This window comes from Dunckerocampus dactyliophorus, chromosome 11 (genome assembly GCF_027744805.1).
Source record: "Dunckerocampus dactyliophorus isolate RoL2022-P2 chromosome 11, RoL_Ddac_1.1, whole genome shotgun sequence".
In the NCBI taxonomy this organism is placed as follows: Eukaryota; Metazoa; Chordata; class Actinopteri; order Syngnathiformes; family Syngnathidae; genus Dunckerocampus; species Dunckerocampus dactyliophorus.
This window is the reverse complement of record NC_072829.1, coordinates 18,383,951-18,405,409: the sequence shown is the minus strand read 5'-3', so window position 1 is coordinate 18,405,409 and position 21,459 is coordinate 18,383,951. Positions and strand designations below refer to the sequence as shown.

At 39.5% G+C, this 21,459-nt stretch overlaps 2 protein-coding genes across 5 annotated transcripts; both read right to left on the bottom strand.

The window, feature by feature from the left end:
* Positions 1 to 17: 17 nt before the first annotated feature.
* Positions 18 to 8,728, bottom strand: hprt1 (hypoxanthine phosphoribosyltransferase 1). Of its 2 annotated transcripts, XM_054791321.1 has the most exons (9): positions 8,514 to 8,728; positions 5,895 to 6,001; positions 3,773 to 3,956; positions 3,634 to 3,699; positions 3,438 to 3,455; positions 3,262 to 3,344; positions 3,066 to 3,112; positions 2,874 to 2,950; positions 18 to 1,546 (listed from the first exon to the last, which is right to left on the bottom strand). In XM_054791321.1, exons 1-9 carry the CDS (start codon positions 8,538 to 8,540, stop codon positions 1,499 to 1,501), a joined length of 657 nt encoding a protein of 218 aa, XP_054647296.1. In that variant the 5' UTR covers positions 8,541 to 8,728; the 3' UTR covers positions 18 to 1,498. The 2 variants fall into 2 exon arrangements, with proteins under 2 accessions (XP_054647296.1, XP_054647297.1); XM_054791322.1 differs by lacking the exon at positions 2,874 to 2,950.
* A 755-nt stretch (positions 8,729 to 9,483) lies between these two features.
* phf6 (PHD finger protein 6) lies at positions 9,484 to 20,545 on the bottom strand. 3 transcript variants are annotated; one of them, XM_054793072.1, is made up of 11 exons: positions 20,389 to 20,545; positions 18,550 to 18,710; positions 16,237 to 16,338; positions 13,565 to 13,698; positions 13,447 to 13,493; positions 13,171 to 13,325; positions 12,945 to 13,088; positions 12,741 to 12,845; positions 12,516 to 12,649; positions 12,235 to 12,371; positions 9,484 to 10,671 (listed from the first exon to the last, which is right to left on the bottom strand). In XM_054793072.1, the coding sequence occupies exons 2-10, from the start codon at positions 18,679 to 18,681 to the stop codon at positions 12,242 to 12,244; spliced, it is 1,083 nt and encodes a 360-aa protein (XP_054649047.1). In that variant the 5' UTR covers positions 18,682 to 18,710; positions 20,389 to 20,545; the 3' UTR covers positions 9,484 to 10,671; positions 12,235 to 12,241. The 3 variants fall into 3 exon arrangements, with proteins under 3 accessions (XP_054649047.1, XP_054649049.1, XP_054649048.1); XM_054793074.1 differs by having other exon boundaries at positions 12,242 to 12,371; XM_054793073.1 differs by having other exon boundaries at positions 18,550 to 18,706; positions 20,389 to 20,519.
* Positions 20,546 to 21,459: the final 914 nt, after the last annotated feature.

The following is a 21,459-nucleotide window of genomic DNA, read 5'->3' as shown; positions in this document are numbered from 1 at the left end:
ATAAGCGCAAACACTCAAATGTTTACCAACACACAAGTGAGGGTGTGAATATTTATTGAGCAGCAGAGCATAAAAAGTGTGTAATGATGGATCCACTGTTGGAGAGAGCTTTAGAAAAACATAAGGTCAAGCTGAAAACATTGTCCATTGTTTGTATTTTTAGACTCTGATTGTCTGCTATTGATGCACAGCATAACTTAATTGACAACAGCTCTGATTAAAAAAAAAAAAAAATCAAACACTTCCCCCCTACAAGTGAGATACTTGCATTTTCAGGACAGAGCGTACAAAAGTGTTTTGTCCCACAATATACATATAGGACACATCTTGCAACCTTGGCACAAAACATTATGCAACAGTTTCAAGTAAATCATAAAAACAAACATATTGTTATCTAATGAAATCTTACAGTTGACACACATGTATTGTGATATTGTGCTGTGCTACAAATGAATGTCGGTGCACAGAAGCAGCAAAATGTATTACACTTAATTATTTTAACAGCAGAGTGGAATATCTTCCCTCAGTATGTGTGCAGAATTAGTAGGCAAATAAAAGTTTTGCCATTATTCTTGGGTATTGCCAAAAAGGACAGCAAGTTTGACCAAGTAGAAGGACAGTCTTTCCTCAATTTCTTAAAAATCAACTTTCACTTAAGCTGAAATCACAGCTTCTTGTTCGTCGTCACTAATTAACATAGTGGAAATGTTTGGATTGTAGGATTCACAAGCAACGTAGCAAGAAAGACATCTTGACGTAGTTGAGAAAGTCGCATTTATCAAGGCCAGAATGCCTGTGGTTGCTCAATGTAACTTTAGTAGCTTGAGCTCATATGAGGCCTCGCATCATAACCACCGCACACCTTTAGCTGGACCACTTCTTATGGACATGACAATGCCTGATGTGATGATTAGACCAACATTGACAGAGCTGTAAGATAATAAAGAAAGATGCAGGGATGTCATTCTGTTGCTGAAATAATAAGTAATTCCAATAGATTAAATAAAAAAAATAGAATTAAGTATTACAGTGTAAAACAATGTCCTTTTTTTGATAGGTCATCAATAGCACCTGACGTGACCTGAATTCTGCCCCATTTTCAATCCAAAAGCCATGTGCGTGGGTACCTTTTCTTCTTCCTGCACAGTCTACATATTTAAATATTTGAGACGTTGAAAAACACAGGCCTTGATTAATTAACAGAGGCCAACCATTCACTTGTCTAATAATTGTGCACACAGTATATGAATGTTAAGCACATCTGTGCATCATGCTGCATATCTCAGATGTGGTTATATCTTAAGGAAGAAAGTGAAAGAGCAGCAAAAATTGAAACTTGCAGCTATGGGGAGGCTAAAATGGACGTCAAGGTTATCATCATACCAGTGCATCACTGGATACCCTGAGCAGGCAGTCTTTCTTTATGAAGCACTCAAATTTAAAGTGGAGCTCTTTAAAAGAAAATGTACAGTACATCACAATGTACTAAACGTGCTCTTCATGCTTTGTACTTCTCCTTGCCTGTTTCGCTAATGACGCAGATATGCTGAAACACATAAGAAGAAAACAATCAACAATCAGCAAACAACCTACGATATTAATTGTAGGTAAATGTAATGGGCTCATTATCATGTTGAAAAGTACCAGATAACACAGTTTACCAAAAGGAGGGATATGTCACAGTACATGTTGAAATTCATATTTCACTCAATGAACCGCAGCTCCCCAAAGCAGTCAGTACACATGCTTGATTGTGGGGGGGAAATGATTCCTCAGGTAATTAGAGTACCTTGATTACAGAAAACAATCAAGGAATTTTCTCTGCCTTGACTAATCGTAAGGTGCACTAACGTCACCCACACAGAGGAAGGAGCGGATGCTTGGTTGGAGGAACTCAACAGTAAGTTGAACACCGTGACGTGTATCCATTGTAACGCAGCACTTATATACCGCAACAGAACATCTTTGATGTTGCAGCATCTCTCAAAATACCCAGAATGGAGCAGAAGACCCGAGACAAGACAAAATTAACGTTAAACGTTACTAACATAACATTAACTGTGTGGAGGGCTAGCTTTCTCTTAGTTATGACTATTGTCAAATGTGTGGATAGTTTATCACAATAGTATGCCCTTAAGGTTAACGTGTCTTCATAGACAGTTTTTGCAAAAAGACAGCGCTGTGGGTTAAGACGATGGCCAATATAAAAACATTTGAAAACATTTCACAAATCAGTAGCTGGAACTAGTAACTAGACGGAAGTGTGTATGTCTCACTCTCCGGGTTGAGAGTCAAGAGTGGTCTACTACAGTGGGTGTCTGCATTTTAGTGTGCAAAAACCCAACATTTTATCAATACTATTTGGCTTATTTCTAGTCAGCCTGTCTAAGTTTAGGGTTTATAAATGTAGATAGACATATTCATCTATAAATCAGCATTATGTAGCCCATCAGACTCAAAATGTTGTGAAAAAGTGTTTGCCCCCTTGCTGATTTCTTATTTTTCTGCATGAAAAAAAGTCACGTTGCCCCCCCCCCCCCCTTTATTAATTAATTACTCAAGTAATTTTTATCAGTAATTACCTATTTTTTGGGCCCTCTGGCTCTCAAGGGACCTTGGAATTGTCCTGACATTTCCCCTTTATACGGCACCCCTGGCTAATGGCACTCATTAATAAATTGAAAAATGTCTAATTAATCCATGTACATGATCGGTATCGGAATCGGCAGCATAAAACCCTGATCGGGGCATCCCTAATTGTTACCTCCTTAATTGCTCTTAAGAATACAACAAACATTAATGGGACAGATACAATAACAATATGATTGCACACATGTAAGAAACAACAAATCAACAAAAGAAAACCACCTTACATTTAAATCTCTAAAGTACTCGTTGTAGTCTAGGGCATATCCCACCACAAATTTGTCAGGGACCTCAAATCCGACAACTGAAACACCGACAGAAGAAGATAAAAGACACTTTGGTTGATAAGAATAACGCTTCAATGCAACCTTGTTCTATTTGAACCATCTACAGACAGAATTCATCAAGGGTGAACTCACAGTCTGGCCGGTAGCCAACACTTCTCGGCGTCCTCTTCACCAATAAACTATGGATGAAAATCAAGTTGATTATCTTGCAATTATGTACGAGTAACACCCGTCAGTCAGATACTGTTGCTTAGTATGTGTCTGTGTATAAGGCACATTGTTTCTTTAAGTACAGTACTTTGAAAGAGGTGTGAAAGGTTTACATTACCTTGCCACCTTAACCATTTTGGGCTTGTACTGCTTCAGGAGTTGCAATAATGTCTTCATCGTCTTCCCTGTGTCAATAATATCCTTAGACGCATCACAAGAGGAGCTCATATTAAATGTGGCTTGAATAGAAGCATGATTTAAATGATGTAGAATGTATGTACAGTGTATACTTACCTCAACAATTAGGACATTCTGTGAAAAAGAACAGAAAGTTGTAGTGGAAGCATTTTATTTGAACATGCATATGAGCATGATTCAGCTGTCTGTTTCTCTATTCCTAACACAGGATTAACACAGGAAATTCACTGCACCAGTGAATGATAATGAGTGGCGCATGCATGATGTCATGTGATCATTTGTGACCTCTCACCTTGCCTGTCAGAGTAGACAAGTCATCTCCTCCAATGACTTTGATTTCACCGGTGGATTGGTCATTCTGAGAAGAGAAGAACACACTGCACATTCGATTCCATTGTAACTGTACAGCGTGAGCGTGTGAATGCGCTTACACAGTAGCTCTTGAGGCGAATGAAATCCACCGTCATGGGGATGGAGCGGTCGCTGTTCCTGTTCAGGGCCTTAATGTAGTCGAGCAGGTCTGCAAAGAACTTGTAGCCCCCTTTCAGCACACAGAGGGCAACAATGTGATGCCCTCCCATTTCCTTCATAATCTCCCTGGCCAGTCTTTCTGTCCTGGGATCACATGGGGGAGAGTGGTCGAGAGGGTGGTCAGCTCGCTTTTCTGCTATCGTCAGCAGTCGTTTCCCACTTATTTTCTGTTTGTGTCAGCAGATGTGTCATTGCTAAAGCTCAGCCAGAGTCCCGGTTGGTAACACCAAACATTTCCAAAAGTGATTTATCAGTGGTGTTTAAATATGCAAACACAAAGGCTCAGTGGAACCTCGACAAAAATTATTGCCACAAATACATCTTGGTTATCATACGGTCAAACAGTACATCAAACAAACTACCGTAGTCGTGTGCCCAAACAAAGCATCCATGCGAGAGTGACTCAGTCTCTGTGAAAAATGGATTGTGGATGCAAAAAAAAGTTGCAACTGCCAGAACTTTGATAAAGAAGGTGAGAAACACTATTGAATTGAACAAACATAGCAAAGTAAAAAGGTAGCATCTGTTACAACAGGATTGTAATGTGAAGGTTTAGTATTGGTTAGTTAACACAGGTTGCAGAGGGAATGGTTTAATGGAGACACATAACAGATAGCGAGCTGGGCCAGTTTGTTTAATGATGATTGTGCCTGCTGCTGACGTTTACAATAAAGTTCAAGTGAGCAAGTATGCAGCTGTAACTGTCCACTCTTTAAAGTTAAGTTTGTGATGGACTAGAATGAAACTGCGTTCCCGTGGCTCCTCTGTCTCCCCTCCGATCCCCTCCACTATACTCTTTTCTGTGTTTGCTAGACTTCAATAAAAGATAAAAGTGATGTTAAGTGCTCAGGTTTCATTAGTCATTTACATGTAGTTTGCTTTGTTTTCTGCATGCAAAACTGTAATTATTCTGTATGAAATGTGCTTTGTGTTAATATTTGTGGGTGTCTGGAATTGATTAAATGGATGTACATTATTTCTTATGGGAAAAATGTATTACGTTTTCGTACTTTTGGGTTTTTGTTCGACTTTTTGGAAATAATTAATGACAAAAACAGAGTTCCACTGTAGTACATTATCCAAAATAATATCCAAAGTGCAATGTGCACATTTCATCACAAAATGTCTTTGAATGTAAGCAAAAGTAAGTGGAAATGCTCTGTAAGTCATGCCATTCAAAATTTATTTATTTTTTTTTTAAATATGCATCTAAAGTGGCACATAACTTTGAACCATCGATATGTATCATGCACAGAGATTATGCTCGGCCTTAGTAGCAGGCAGGTTCCCAGTCTTCTGGCCACCAATATGTTCAAAGTACAGTGTATATAATATCAAAGAGAATAATGTAAATATCTGACGTAAGTTAACTAGTCCACAAAGTCAGTGCTGTTGCTGTTTGCATTTTCACAATTTACAGCGGTGAACCTACTTGAACTTGTTACTGTTTACTTGTATGACAGTTATGTTGCCTGTACAGTTAAAAAAGGTTTTATGATGGGATGTTTGACCAAGAACAGATTATTTGGGGAAAAAATTGTCAACCTCAAGAGGTTCCACTCTAAAACAGAGAACCTTTAAAGCAGTGGTGTCCAAAGTGCGGCCTGGGGGCCATTTGCGGCCCGCGGCTGTGATTTTATCGGCCCTGCACAGTCTAAAAATTCAATTTAACAAGGAAACTTTAAAAAAAAACAGCAGCAAAAATGGGAAAATCAATCAAAAGTCAGAATATTATGTGAAGAGTTGTAATCTAGCAAGAAAAAAAGCAATAATTTGTCAAGAATAAAGTAATAGGATGAGGAAAAATGTTTACTAAATGGTTTACTAAATATCAAAGTGGCCTTTGCATCCTTTCATTTTTCAGTATGTGGCCCTCGCTGGAAAACGCTTGGACACCCCTGCTTTAAGGCCTGTCCAGTTTTAACATTTCCTTGAGAAAACAGGCTAAAAATCACCGGTCTAAAGAAATGACCAAACTCTGCTTTCCAAACCTGCTACAAGTTTACAAATATGACAGCCCACCTGTCCAGAATGAGTCCATGTGGGATGTAGACCCTCTCTAAGTCACATGCATAGTGCTTTGGTATGCAGAACAGGTCTAGATCATAGCCCTGCTCCTCGTCAGTGATCTGAATGAAAGAAAGTGACAAGAGAGTTAAGAAATATGGTAATCGAGGCGTGTAACAGTATAATGTAAGCTTACAAGGTCATTCCTTTCCCATGGATTCTCTCAGTTTATATCAGTATCAAACTTGGGTGGCACACAATAAAGCGGACCTCCCCCAAGGCCAACCCTTACTAGCAACATAGATAGCAACCACATGCATATGTCTGTATTTTGGCAATAAAAGTTAGGGCTGCACGATTCTGCAAAAAATGTAAATCACTTTTTTTTTGCATATAATAGAGTATAATTGAGATTGCGATTATCTGGGACATTTTTTTTTTTTTTTTTTTACTTTTTCACAATATTAGACTCCCCATTGTCTTGTTCTTGTAAAGAAACGTCCCTTGGTCCCGGAAGAACAGTTGACAGGGGACTTTTTGAATAGAAATGAATAGAAAGATAAAATAATCCATCAAGTCAAAAACATGGCATTCTGGCTCACTCCAAAATAAATTCATGTAGGTAATAAAGACAAGTCAAAAGAAAAGTCAGTTTATTCATGCGATTGCTTCTCCCGTGAGCTGATGAAAGATAGTCAGCACACCTCGCCAGCCAGGGCAGCGGAGCCAACTCGCCCCAGGCTCTCTGGGGTACGGCGAGAGCGAGGAGGAAGTGTCGCCCATCATGCTAACGACAGTGCAGCGTTTGTAATGCAGCTCCTTAAGAAAATGTTATTTTTAATCATCCATAACTTAGGAGCAAAAATCATCATCACCGTCACCAAATTTTAACGAGTGCCTTTCTTTGTTTATGCCACTTCTGTGCCATTTCTGTTTCCCCACAGGACTGCAATCTATTTGTGGCTAGCAATTGCGGTGGGTGAAGGGGGGTTGCGCTACATGAAGTCATCATCTAATTTGTATAATTGGGCGTGAGGCATTTGCATGTATTTTTATGGACGCTGTAGGAGACAAAAAGTGAGCAAAAACATGAAAATCAAAACAAATATGTTTAGAAATACGAATTAACTTCATTTTGTGCTTTTTTTTAATGTAACAAGCAAGACGGGCACCGCCTGTGAGTGCTTTTAGATTGGGGAACGACAAGCTCCAGTCATAGACGGTCCCATTATAATGTGTTTATCAGTGAGGGCGAACAGGTTTATTTGTGGCGTGCAGCCACAAATTTGTGTATTATTTGTGTAATCCTGCTAATAAAACTATGTGTGGTTGCACTCACGTGAGAGGCATATTCACATGTCATTGTGAAAACCTCAGCCAATTTTTCCATTTGCCACCCCTAAACACGTCCAGGCTATACAGAGGTGTGTTTGACAACACCATACAATGTTGTCAGTATTTTGTCATATAGCCTCCAGCTCTTGCCAACTGTTTGCCTGTGAGATGACATAAGTGTTGTCATGTGAAAGCTGAGAAGCTGCTGCAGAGCTTGAGGTGCGTTTGGAATGATGCGGGCGACCACAAGCAACCTCGCATTACCAACAGCATATCAGAGCCTGTTTTGAACCCAACAAGACTGTTTCGTAAGTAGGTGAAATACAAATTCTTGAGGACACGTGGCCAAGTGAACAAAAACATGCCCATACTGTATGTTTGGGCTACACAATTTCAAATCTAAATAACGGTGACATACAGATGTCCCTCCAAGTCATATGATCTGAAGGACTATTTTTCATTCCTATCCACTCAAAAGGTTGCCTGTCTGCGGAACATTTTAAGGTCAAATCAAGGCGTTTGAGGTTTTTTGCTGGCAAAGCCCATGTTTGACAACAGCGCACTCATCAGCACTGGAACTGTAATTCAGGGGCTATTACTTTCCACTTGTCTGTTTTATTTTATTTCAGCAAACATCTCATACTCATTCATTTTATTTTCTATTATAAATGTAGACCTGCTGTGCAGCTTTAAGGGCCCACTTTAAAAATATTATTTGATATTTCATTGGATTACTAAATAAGCAGCTAGATGCAAGGTGGAAATTTCCAGCCTAATGACACGGCATACAAGTGTACACATAGGTCATGTTAATTCATAATTGAATACTGGACTGTACCCATTGTGCTGTTACACAGGTTTATTATATACTGTATTTCACGGAACACAAACACAGCCTTTGTACAGGTACCATTGGACACAGACATGTTCATTAAAACTATTAGTAGATCATGGAAGCTAATACGCCCATGCCCCTTGGTTACAGCTTGTAGTATGTTTACTACTAAGCGTATAATCATGTATTTACGTTGATTAAGTTTTAATCATGTGGCGGTAAAAACAAAATGTCTACTGCGTCACGTACACAACGCATGGTGACTTTCTGTCACCATAGCCGCAGGCCACGCTAGGAACAGTTGAAACCGCATCTTAACTAAACATGTGTGTTTAAGGGGAGCTGTACAATAAAGTGGTCATTAATGACATTATTATGATTTATTTTATCAAACGCCCACGTACAACGTGGGAGGTTCAGGAGCATGTTGAGGCTAGTCGCTGCTTTCTGAAGGGAGACCTTACCACCACACACTGGCTGGATGCCGCCATGTCCTTTTACGCCGGGCTTCGGTTTAATGTGGCGTGGTCCGCGATTTGGCGGAGATAAAAAAAACCCAAATAACAGCTCCAGTTAGTCTTCTAGTCCCAGGTGGCAGCTCACACATGGAGAGGCTAGCTGCTTCGCTACAATACCCTTCCGTTTTTTTACACGACGTCTCTCCCATTGAGCGCGGTTGTTGTCATGATGACGCCAGCATAGGACCGAGCCAATCAAAACGAGCAGGGTAATGTTAGCCCCACCCTTTAAAGGGACGCTTGCTGACAACTTGGACCAGATAGCGTGTTGATTGACATAGTGCTTTAGTTTCACTATTCCTATTGTGTGTCGAACATTATTTAACGTAAATGATTATTTCACTCAAAAACTTACAATGTTGTTTTTCTGAGATCAAGGAACAGATCATGTGTAGAAAAGCAGCGAAGATTACCTTAATGCGATAACATCACCTCATTTTAGGTCCAAATCAGATTGATTGAAAGACAGTATAGGACTCTAACTCAGGGTTGAAATTACAGTATATGGTGAAATGCACTGAGTAGTCCTCACAATTCATTTCTAGCTTGTGCATTTCAGCATGTGAGAATTTGGAGGGAGATGCATGACTTGTTACACCCCAAGAGATTCCAGCTTTTCAAAGGGGTTGCACCGGAGAGTAATTGATAGGCCCCCCAAAAAAGTTTACTTTTGAAACACACCTCTTCCAACACTCCTGATAGCTTGGCATTGATGTTCATCCAATTTTTCAGCAACATTTGCAAGAACAGTGCAGATTCAGCTCCAGAATATAAATAACTAGAATTATAAATTACCATCTTATGGTGAATCAAATGTTTTCTGTAGGAATAAATAAATATATTTAGACCATTTCATTCAGTTTTAATTTAACAAACAGGCAGATTCCAGTAAAGAATAATGCATTAATAATCCAAGAACTGTTCAACTTGCCTGTCAGTTTTATTTGTGTTTCTGTAGACACCACTTAAAGCCGATTTTTCTTTTTTTCCATAAAACATATGTCATAGCTGGAATCTTGCTTTTGGTTCAGATGTTTGGGCACTTTGGGAACACATGACCTTATACTATAGGATGATGTTCACATTTTCAACATCCTGTCCAACTAGTCAAGATCCAATGTACCCTACAAAACATTTCAGTGTCAAATTAAAGACTATTAACAGTTGTATGCAAAAAAAGAAATTTGTGCATTTACATGAATGAAATGCACAAATTAATTTATTGAAAAACAACTAAAAAGGCAGAATGAATGTTCCAGATGAGCATGACACGCTTCAGTCAGATTAAAGAACGTGAAAGTAAGGTCAATTCACATCCACAATAACTTCATGATCGTTTGGGCTGGTGTGACATTCCTCTCGGTTACCAGCTCCATGAAAAGTACTTCTTGTTGTTGACACTTTTCAGCAAACATGTAAAATACAAAACCTTGCAAAAAAAAAAAAAAAAAAGATTGGATACATTTGCAGAGATTACGAGTAACATCACATCAAACCAAGTCAATTTACGTGACGAGCTTGACTGTGCTCTTTAGCGGCTAAATAGAAAACACATTTCAACGTGGAAAAATGCAAGTGCATGCCAGAAAAACTTGGACATGTGTCTGAAATTCAGCTATTCAAAATGACACGACGATAACAGTATTACACGTATTACATGTCAGTAAAGAAAGGCTAACATGAAGATATGATTAACAAAATAAAACTGCACAACTCTGTAGAGACTGGTGACGGAAAAGGAAGAATGTTGTTTCATCAGTTGTAGTAATCTGTGGCGTGACAATGAAAACATCAGTCCATTCAGCACTAATTCACGACAGTAGCACACACATCGTTGACGATACATCCAGAACTCTCTCCTGTGAAAGTTAACCTTTGGCTTTTCACAGTCCCGCAGGAGTCCATGCTCTGTCGGTATCACCAGTGCGTGAAAAGCTCGTCTTGTCTCGATGCAGTGGGTCCATTTATTTGGAAAGGCGAGGTATTGTGGACAGTTTATGGGAAATAATAAACCACAACTTTGAGAGTAAGCTGATATTTTGTATATAAAAAAAGTATAGCTCTCCCTTGTGTTTAAGGTTCTGCTGTCTGCCACCCATCAAACCTGTAAAACAAATAAAAGCCGATGTTAAAGGCTACTTTTATAATATTCAGCACCTTGCAGTGAGTACGTTAATGAAAAAAAAAAGTGTACAGTAATCCCTCATTTCCCACTGGGATCCAATATAATTTCAAAAGCCCCTGAAACAAGCAGGATAGGGCCCCTTTAAAGATAAAATGCACCTGATAAAATACATTTAAATTGACAAGATGTACCATATCAACTACCACTTCAACATGATTCACAAGGAACCCAAGAATTTTCTTTATTTGTAAATGTTGGCCGGCATAACATACAATGTTAGAAAAGAATTAAGTTATACAAATATAAATTCTGCCATCTAGTGGATGGACATTTAATTGTTCTGCCTACCACAAAGATATATTATTTGTGGTAAAGAATAGGTATCAGCAATTTAATTTTTTTTTTTTTAATATTGGACTATATCAGCCTGCATCTAAAATCTCCGATATTGGCACTCCAATACAAGAAGTCGATTCCAGTCTGCGCCCCAGAATGTCTAACCGGCAGCATCTGGATAGAGCCCACATGATCACAACAGCATGCGTTAACGTATTTTTCCTGTAAATCCAAAAAAGACATTGCAGCTGAGTGCAAAACCTGTTATGCGCTATTTTCCCGTGGCGGCACAGAACCAGGAAAGTTTGATACAACCAACCTTATCACGCATTTAAAGCATCTTCACATGGAAAACTCTCACAGAAAAGTCATTAGCCACAACAAAATAGCGCCAGCACCTGTTGCTGGTGAGTAATGTCGGTTTACACTAGGGCTGTCAAAGTTGCAGCGTTAATAACACATTAACGGAAATTCCCTTTAACTGCACTATTTTTAAGAGTGATTAACGTATGCACGTTCTGTTTGACCCCTGGCCCACACTGTAGTTTGAGGAAACACAGCGGTGGATGTCGAGCAGCAAGCAGGAACAAATATTGAGCAGAAATGGACAAAGAAAAGGGTCATTTAAATGGTAAGTTTAGCTTCAAAGGCCTGGCAGATGGCTCTAGCAACAAGACCAATGTATCTGAAGATGGGAATGGATCTAGGTAGCATTAGCGGCACGCTAGCTAACACATCAGCAAAACAGACGTACATTATAACAATCTAATTGATCTTTTTTTTGTATGTATTGTGTACAACTATGACAGGAACAACATCAAATTAAAAACACTAATTGAATACAGACCCACCATCCACCAGTACAAGTCTGGATTTTGTTTTTCAGAGAGGTGCACCGCACAAATATGCACATTAGCACTCACTAAGGTCATCACATCCTGCCTTTATGCATTCCCACATAGTGTCAGCATTTGGGACCAAACATGAGGTGAAAGAAAAACTGAGGAAATACAGTCGAGGAGTCTATCTGTGCAGCGTTCAAGGACCGTCGAACCAAATGAGACAAGTCGCCGTTCGCATTAAACATGCAAAAACTGTGGGATTTCGAAGTGTGTATTATTGTGCCACAGCACTTCATTAGCATTAATTACTACAATGCTCAGGAACTCCTAAATATTCCCTGTGGTCTGAACCAGTAATACTCACATTGTACCTAGTTGCCATTGACTTGCATAGACGGTGTTCCTCCATGGTCGGTTGCTGCTCTTTCTCTACTGCGATTCTCTCGTTCTTCATCTTCTTCATCCCGCTCCTCATTGCCACTGTGGTTCTTACAATAAAGTCTAAAATACAAAATGATGAGTAAGCAACATGCTTCAGTAATAATTAACCCCTGAAAGGTTGTGGCTTTGTTAAACAGTGAAATGAGCTCTGCAAATATTGAACTTTGTACTGGAAATAGGTTTGGCAGTGATAGCGGCGCTTACTTGTAGATTCCGCGTGCCATGTTTTCAATGTACTTGGCTTTGTCCTGCAGGCCGCAGTGATAGTGGTAGGTCTTCACACAGGCTTTGATTTCACACCCGATGGTTGCACCGAGCTGGGTGCAAAGCGTGCATTTCTTCAAAAACAAAAAGACAAAACATTCTTATTAGATGAAAATCTGCCAAATAATTAATGGAATTAAAACTGAATATAAAAGTTCTTATGACCATTCTTTTCCCTCTCTTAATCTCTTGGATGACTGTTTTCACATCAAAGTTCCCAAACTCGGCCCGTGATGTGGTTGTCAGCTGAACTGTCCCAGATGAAAACAGCTGTAATGCGAGAGCACACGGCACGTTTACAACAAAGTGCTTGCAACAACCTACAGGTACAGTATACACACACACACACACACACACACACACACTTACCATACACTTGTAGTGAGCAGCCACTTTTTTGGAGTTATCAGTATGAAGCACACCCCTGGTTTCATTTTCTTCATCACCAGCATGGCAAAAGCCACAGCGCTGGCTGCTATCACCTGGGCTGGTGCGAAGAGGCGACCTCTCCCGCTAGAAAACAGAGCAAACCTCTCAGACACAGACCTGGATAGGCCAAATACAGTCAACCCACCAAGAGCATGGCTTATCTTACATGTGAGGAAGTCTCCTCGTCTGCAGCCTGGGAGGAGGTGGAGCGGGCGTCTTCTGATGGGCCACGAACCTTGGCTCTCCCCTTCTCGAATCTTCCTCTGCCCCGACTTTGTGGAGGCGAGCAGTCTGAGTCATTGGCCATACCTTCCTCTTCATCTACCACACAAAAAAATGAGAGAAACTTTTTATTCACAAAAACATGGTTTCTAGAAGAATCACTTCTGTGTGCCAATGTTATATCTTTGAAAAACACAAAGTGTAGAAAGAGCACGCTTGCCTTCAATGCCATCTCTGGAAGCATCTCGATGTTTGCGGCAGTAAACTCTACGTTTAGGAACAAACAATCGTTTTAATGACAAATCGGACAAAATAAGTCAAATGGCGAAGCAATTTACAGGTAGATTCCTTGAGACGGATTCTCTTTAATCTGGGCTTTGTCCTTTACAGCGCAGTAAAAGTGGTACGTCTTCCGGCATGAATTCACATCACAGCCGATAGTAGCACCCGGCCGGTGACAGGAAGAGCACATCTGTTGGAAGACAGGGAGCTCTGTTAGTTTCCTTCGAAATAGAAAACATAATGACACACAATTGATTTGCTGGGAGGGGAAACGTTTTTTTACGATGTGGATCTGAATAATTCTGTTCCTGCATGGACCTGATGACACAAGAATAAACTGCTGCAGATATACAGTAGACCCCAGCTACCGGTACTTGCGGGTGGTCTTGAATGATAACCCCCATGAGCAATTGAGGCACCCATAAAAATGTCTATTTTTGACCCAAATAAAGCCTGCATTATGCTGCTGCTTCAAGGGGCCACCATACATTACACCGGCTCACTCCTCTCCCTTCAACCCCATACTGTATATTAACTTTGCTGCAAGTTTTCAGACCGGATTGTAACAAAGTTGATTGTCTAAAGCGTGTTCTGGTGTAGCCGCCATCTTCCACCGATATTGCATCTTTACATCGTGTATGTATGCTGTACTGCATGCTGTATTATTATAATGTACATTTTATGTTTTATTATCACATATTTATACATTATGACTTTACTATTAAGGAATGATAAAATTGTGCCTATTTTAGGAGAGACAAGTGGTTTGTTTTCTACACACATACTATTTTTTCTTTTACCTAAAATTTACAAATTTGTGGCTGACATGAATACTTAATCACAAATATGCAGAGGGCACTATTGTAATTCCTTTCTTTTCATGGACCTGATGGCACAAGGCATGTGGATGAATGGCTGCATGTACTTATGGCAAAACGGCACCCCCTAAGGACTGATTTGGACTTTTGCAGAATTGAAAGGCATCTTCAATTCTTTTTACAAATGTTACCTAACATGACAGAATTTTACTAGATGAAAAAGTCAAATCTAGCAAAACTTTCTTTTAGAGTGCTTTTACAGATGTGTGGCTTCCCATATTGCTTGTGCGCAAGACACTGTGTAAAAATGACCTACGAGGGTAGCATAGCTTTTTAGTTTGCACAATACACATGAAATGTTTCTGTGTTATGCAGAACAGCTATTATAGTGCAAATATTGATTAAAATCAGAGTACTGCTCAAACAAGAAAAGAAGTAGACGTGAACATGCCGGTAGATACAGTATTATAATGTCTCACACAGGTACACCGTACACTATACTTGAGTACTATCTAGTGGCTCAAAGGTAAATTACACCTCTCATGACAATGAATGAAGAATATCCACTTATTGTTTTTCTTTGAATTTTTGTTTATTTAGACCACACATAAAGTACACGCATAATAAAGACAATGTTGTGCTGTCCGGAGTGTACGTGAATGCAACTCGCAGTCTGTCTCGTGACAATGAGGAAGTGCCGTTGCAATGACAATGGACTAGAGACGTGTTTATTTGGAGTTGGAGATATATATATGGCGTTGGAATTGCACTGCTGTTGATGTGTTCAGGTCAGACTAAAGCTATAAAAGAGTGTCAGACTCTGTCAGGAGCTACACAGTGCCGCTGTCTGGTGTCATAAAAGAGAGCCGTGGCTTGCCATGATGCATATTCGTTAATTACACAAAAAAATGTAAAGTAATTCATTAAATAAATTAGTTACCGCTATTTTTGACAGCCCTAGTATGTATATATATATATATATATATATAGTCATAACATATATAAACAGTCATTCAATCACATTCACATCCATTGACGATTTAGAGTAGACGATTAACATAGCATGCATTTTTTGGAACGTGGGAGGAACCCGGAGTACCCGGAGAAAACCCACGCAAGCACAGGGAGGACATATAAACTCAACAAAGAGATGCATATTGTACCAAACACAACCAAAGCGGACAGCTTGGTGGCAGCAGAGCTTTTGAAAGCAATGAATCACCTTCATCCTTTTCTACTTCTGTTTCCTTATTTGAAGCATATGTATACCGTTAGCATGGCTGAAACTATTTTTTTTTTACCATTTTTTACAACCGGTAGTAAAAATTTCAAATGTCAAATAGTCTCCGTCATCTCCAGATGACAAATCTAAAGACATGCTTCCACCAAGTGAACCCAGGGCCATTAGCATCTCGAAACTCATTTTTGGACCAGTTTTAAGCTTTTTTTTTTTTTTTTTTTTTTTTTTTTACAAAATGAAAAATATCACAATGGCCCCCCTGCATCCTTTGTCTGGACAACCCTTACCTAGGCAAACACAGAGTAGTAAGCAGGGCTTAGTAATGCATGTATGGGTGCTGTTTATAGACAAAACAGCGTAAATACTGGCAGTGAGTCAGGGAATTCAGCTAAGAGGAGGAACATGATGTGTTTGTGGATAATGTTTTACAGATTATGTCAAGCAGGAGTTGTAGCTCAAACATGCCACTACTGTACCACAGCACTGTGACTGATAATTAAGCCATGCCGAAATGTTGGACTCTATAGCTCAGTTATTTGGAACTTTGACAATTTGTAACGATACAAAAAAAAAAAAAAAAAACACTAAACTGTACTGCTTGGCGGCTTTATTCTACAGGAGTGAGCAGATCACAATGTCTTTCGCTAACACGCTGTTGAAAAGGACTCACCAATTTGTTTCCTCTTTTGATCTCCTTCTTCACATCTTCAATGCAAAACCCTCCAATGTTTTCACTCTCCGAGTGTGATGAAACCAGGGCAGAAGAGAAAAGCTACATGCCACAAACATAAAACACAAAAATTACATGATTTGTGCAGTCTATCAACACTGAAGTAGCAGAAATATAAGCGAGATAAGATGCGTATCTAATATCTGCAATCAAGATCAAAAATAAATTCAAAAAAATGTTTTTTCATTGTGAAGATTTTTGTCATACTATTTGAAGATATATTACTAGTAATATATAATTGACATGTTTAAAAACTAAGAAAGATAAAAGGCAAGAAGACATTTTGATATTGAACATATTCATTCTAAAAGCATATCATCAATTTCATCAAAAAATGTAAGGAATCTGGAGGTGTAAAATAACACTGCGTTACCTTCAAGATCACAACTTTTTTAGGGAGACATCCATAAATATCTTACCTAAGACAATAACAAACATTCTACACATTTAACAAATGCTGGACAAGAGAATAAAGGCTAAATAAAGAGTGAGGATGCGGGACCTGCTTTCCACTAGCAGTGTAGTAATAGTAATCGTAATAGGGGTGGTTTTACATTTTGTGGACCTACGGCATTTTGTTTTTTGACATGGTAGCTAGGGGTGTTAAAACAAGAACAAGATTTCTCGTTTAAGAGAAAATCTATGTCATGAGAACGGGGCAGCCAGAAGTCAATCAGACTGTGAGGTATGGCATCACTACTGTGAATGCACACTATAAACCTTGCAATCCTACCTGGAGTCTCTGTTGCTAGCGTCATTTGTTTGCTGCCCCCCCACCCCAACAGCTGCCGTGGTGTTAATGTTCAAGCAGAAGATGTAGTAATTGTACACGTAATCAAACTTAAGAGCTGTCAGACAAAACCCTCAAAACGTGATACCATTTCAGAAATTCATTACTTCCACTGTAAGCATCATAGAAACTGTAGTTCTTTTAGCGTAAAGATAAACCTACTGTAATCTGTTTTACATGTGTCCTTACAGAACTACATGCAAACAGAAAGGATTAGTAGTAGCAGCTCCAACTGCCATTTGTTTATTTCTTTTTTAAACAATTTTGTTAAGTTTTTGTTTCAATTTGTGGGAAGAAGTTCAACCGCTAAAAGCAACATGCTCAGGTCATGCATGCAAAGTTATAAAGCAATTCAAATTGTGCCTGCATTGTTTTGTGACTCCATTAAATAAACAAGTCTGTTTGTCCTGTTGGTCCTATATTTTGTCTTTGTAGTTTTCTTAAAAGTAATGTTCAAATATCGTCTCGTCTCGCGAACCCAGTACCGTGTATCGTCTTGTCTCATGAGCTGAGTGAATGAGACACCCCTAATGGTAGCCCATCATTTTGTATCCATGTTACCTGCTTGTAGTTGCTGTTTAGTTTGTGTACAAAGTGCAGCTAGCTTCCTATTCCAGTTTTCACAATAAAAGCCCTCAAGTGCTGGTATAATTAGATAATACGACAAAATGGGCATTTCATTGGCAGTAAACCCATGTGACTCAGACACAGCTCAAAATCAGATGAAAAGGTACGATTTGCAGGTTAATAATAATACAGATTCATTTATAAACTGCAATAGTACGGGGAGCAACTGACTTGTCTCGCCACGCGCACACACGTGCTACAGCAGCAGTACTTCATCATTGGTAGGCAGCCACCAGCCAATCATCACTACAGTACATACGTTACAGTACAGTACAGCAACATGTGACAGCAGTTAGAAGAGGAAATGTCACTTGGTGTTCTTCGTCACTTACCGCCTTTCAAGTGGTGTAAAAAAAAAATAATTAAAAAAAGATTTCGGCCACGAGGAAGGAAATGCAGATTTACCCTGTATACAACTTTGATTTATGTAGTATTTTTTAAGAAACTTACTATTTTGCTCCAATGGGATCCATAGGGCCCTTCAGACTTCATTTCACTTTTAGTTATTATTATTTTGTTAGTATTCTTTCTGGGGGGTTTTTCCCCAAATTAGCTGTAATCGTGTCAACAGCAATCATGTTGAAATGTTGTTAAAGTTGCAATGTATATTGGATAACTTTCATGTTTGTTAACATACAGCTTTTTTCAAAACTTGTTTTTTTAATTATTTATTTGGGTTAGTAGGAAAAAATGCACATACCTTTAACAAGTGAAAACAATCAGGATAAATATATAAACATCATTCTGGACCAACTTATTTACCAATGTTTACAAGTGGCAGTTAATGGAATATGTTTTAGAGGGTCACAGTTGAGAGACTACCCTGTTGCGCTCACCATGCACTTATGGTGGGCTGCCACCTTCTGGCTGTCAGACACCAGCAGCTGCCCGCAGTCTTTTTCCCGGCTGGTTCGGCAGAAGGCACATTTAGGCAGGCGAGCTGCAGCACCTTTCCTCTGTCCAGACATGGTCCGGGCTTTTGAGGGTGGAGGACTTTCTAACAAATAAAATCAAACAGAAAAAAAGAATAGACATGAAAGGACATGAGAGAAGGCTGAGTGGTTTTCTTGATGACGACATCATCATTAAAATGGCTTTGACCACCCTGTGAGTGGTCCACACACACCGGCATCCTGTCAGCAGTGACCTCATCTGGTGAACTTTTTTTTTTTTTGACAGTACAAACTTAAAGCTGCACAAAAAAATCTCGATTCACACTAAGATGCAATACAATTTAGAAATATCTGCATTTTTTTTTTTACGTCAGGGGCTTCATCACAAATGAACATTTGGGTCATTTCTGGGCAAATCAGTGAACGGAAACAGGGCAGCGGCGCCAACTCGCCCAGGTGAACGGGTAGCGCAAGGAGGAAGTGTCGGCCCTCATGTCAACGAATCCTTGAGTGAAATTTCAGCGTTTGTTTGTGTTGTAGTTTGCTAAGTAAAAGACAAAAAAATGAAATTGCATGTTAGTGTTAAGAGATTGCAACTTTTAAAAAAAATAATTTTGTGCAGCCCGACAATGAAGGCTGTACCAGACACTGTGGCCTGTAATCGCAACATCAGGAGTCATTGAAAGTATCACGTTGGAGAAGAACATAACACACTAGAACATAAAATGCTGATCATTTGTTGCACAATGACGGCAAATGCAATCCTGAAATGATGCAATATGTTTCTCATTGTGCTCACACAGGCTCCTCCAACATGTATCTATATCACATCTGCCTCATTTGGCAGCCATAACCACCAACAAAAATGTGATTCTGTGTAAAATTATCTATTTCATACCACATTAGCATTCTTGAAATTGCTTAACATTGTACCTTATTAAATACACACTGTGTGTTATTTAATGAAAAGATTTACAATATGCAGCAATTATGCATTTATATGAAAATCAAACCATTTCTGACAACATGGCTCTGATGAGGCTGGAATAAATGTGTGCGGTTATCTTCAGTGTGTTTTTTTAAAATGGTGGCCGTGAATGCAGCAGCACACAGGAACATTTCAAGATTAACATTAACGTGCGAATGAAAGTGGATAAATAGACAAACAATATGCTGCAGCGTCTAGGACTAGCCATTATTGCCATCATAGCAGAGCCACCATCGCCTCACTGCGGCGGCGTGCAAATACACAATAAGCCTCTGTAAACAACACTTAAATATGCTTTATTTTTATGAATTCACCCCACAAAATCATCCACATCACTAATGTGTACGACACGGCGAACAATGACGAAGGTGTGCGGCAGTTCTAAGTGAAAGGAGGAAACTCCCCCATGTTTCTTTGACAAAGTTTTGAATTAAAGGGGGTGTGTGTCTCCTTCTCCCACAAACTAGCTACAAACTGCTCACATTTTCAACTATTTCACCCCCGAATGTTCCTCAAGGCCGCTTTTTAATGTGGGGGAATATAAGGCCACCGGTGAGGAAATGTGACTTTTTAGTGGTTGTGTGTTAGTCTTAAGCGGGAAAAAGCAGAATATTTCCCTTTAAATGAGGACTATAGTCATGACAGGCGCGGGTGTTTGCAAAGAGCGCCATACGTGATGTAGCCCGGACAAGAGGGAGCAGCGAGCGGCTTCAGCGCCAAGCACAACGGCCTCAAACCACCACAGGCCACGAAACACGGCGGCTGCCTTCCAGACCACGACGTAAAAGTCTTACCTGACAACTATTATCTTTTGGCGCCCAGAGGTGAAAAAGAGGGGGAAAGTGTGGCGAGCGGCGACTTAATTTCTCCCCCGTCCTTCACAAGTGATCGTGTGCTTTTTCTCACTCTACCGCCGTTAAGCTGCTAGCTACAAGGCCTTACACTTGCTACTTCCGGGTACGCACTTCAAAATAAAGGTTTTGGCGCCTAACTGCATTGTTCGGAAACGTGTGCATTGTTTGGAAACGTGTAAGTACCATTTAACCTCTGAGACCTAGAAAATACACGTTGTAATTTTCAATAATTTTATTGGTGAAAACAATATGCCACAATAGTATTACAGTCAGAAAATATACTTTGTATGCAATATCCTTTGCAGTGGACATTATGTAGTGACAACTGTATACTTTCAGCCATCATCTTTTCAACTGTTTGGAACAGACAATTTGCAAATGGTAATGATTTAATTTATTTGAACATGCATATGTTTTACATTGGTATACATCTCATGTTACAATTCACAATTACACAGTAGGAAGAAGCGGAGCTTATTTAATTCTGTCGTTTCACATCAATTGTAAATACATTTGCTCACTTCCTATTCAACAACTGGAATTTCCCTTATTTAGGAAATAGGTTAATATTTGGCAGAAACATTGCTGGATGATGAGTGAGTACAATGTAATACTGTACTTCAGATAGTCCTATAAGAAATGAAACAGATGCCGTCTGATGGTTATTGCGCTGCAGTCAGCACCAGTAAGGGCCTTAATTTGGGTCGAAGATGGATCGGATTCTCCGGCTCAGCGCAGGTGTGATTTTTTTGGGTCTGCCACTTGTTCCATAATGCTCAGGATCTTTTAAAAAATGTAGAATGACCGTCTTACTGTGGCCAACCTCAGCAGCAATGGCACGCTGCGAGAGGCCTTGGTTATGCAGCTCGACAATCCGACCACGTTGAAAAAGAGAAAGCTTCTTAGCTTTAGCCATCATGAGGGCATGACAGTGTGAATGCCTGACAGAAAATGAAAAATTTTAGCAGATTTTGGCTTTTATAGCATGTGGTCTTAAACTTTTGATCAGGT

Coding starts and splice junctions, on each gene's coding strand:
- hprt1 (XM_054791321.1), bottom strand. CDS start 8,540: ATGGCGGCATCCAGCCAGTGTGTGGTG. Junction 3,957..5,894: donor CATGGACTCATTCTGGACAG/GTGGGCTGTCAT, acceptor ATGTGATCCCAG/GACAGAAAGACTGGCCAGGG. Junction 1,547..2,873: donor AGTACTTTAGAGATTTAAAT/GTAAGGTGGTTT, acceptor TATGTGTTTCAG/CATATCTGCGTCATTAGCGA.
- phf6 (XM_054793072.1), bottom strand. CDS start 18,681: ATGTCTGGACAGAGGAAAGGTGCTGCAGCTCGCCTGCCTAAATGTGCC. Junction 13,494..13,564: donor CCGTCTCAAGGAATCTACCT/GTAAATTGCTTC, acceptor TCCTAAACGTAG/AGTTTACTGCCGCAAACATC. Junction 12,650..12,740: donor TTAAGAGAGGGAAAAGAATG/GTCATAAGAACT, acceptor TTGTTTTTGAAG/AAATGCACGCTTTGCACCCA.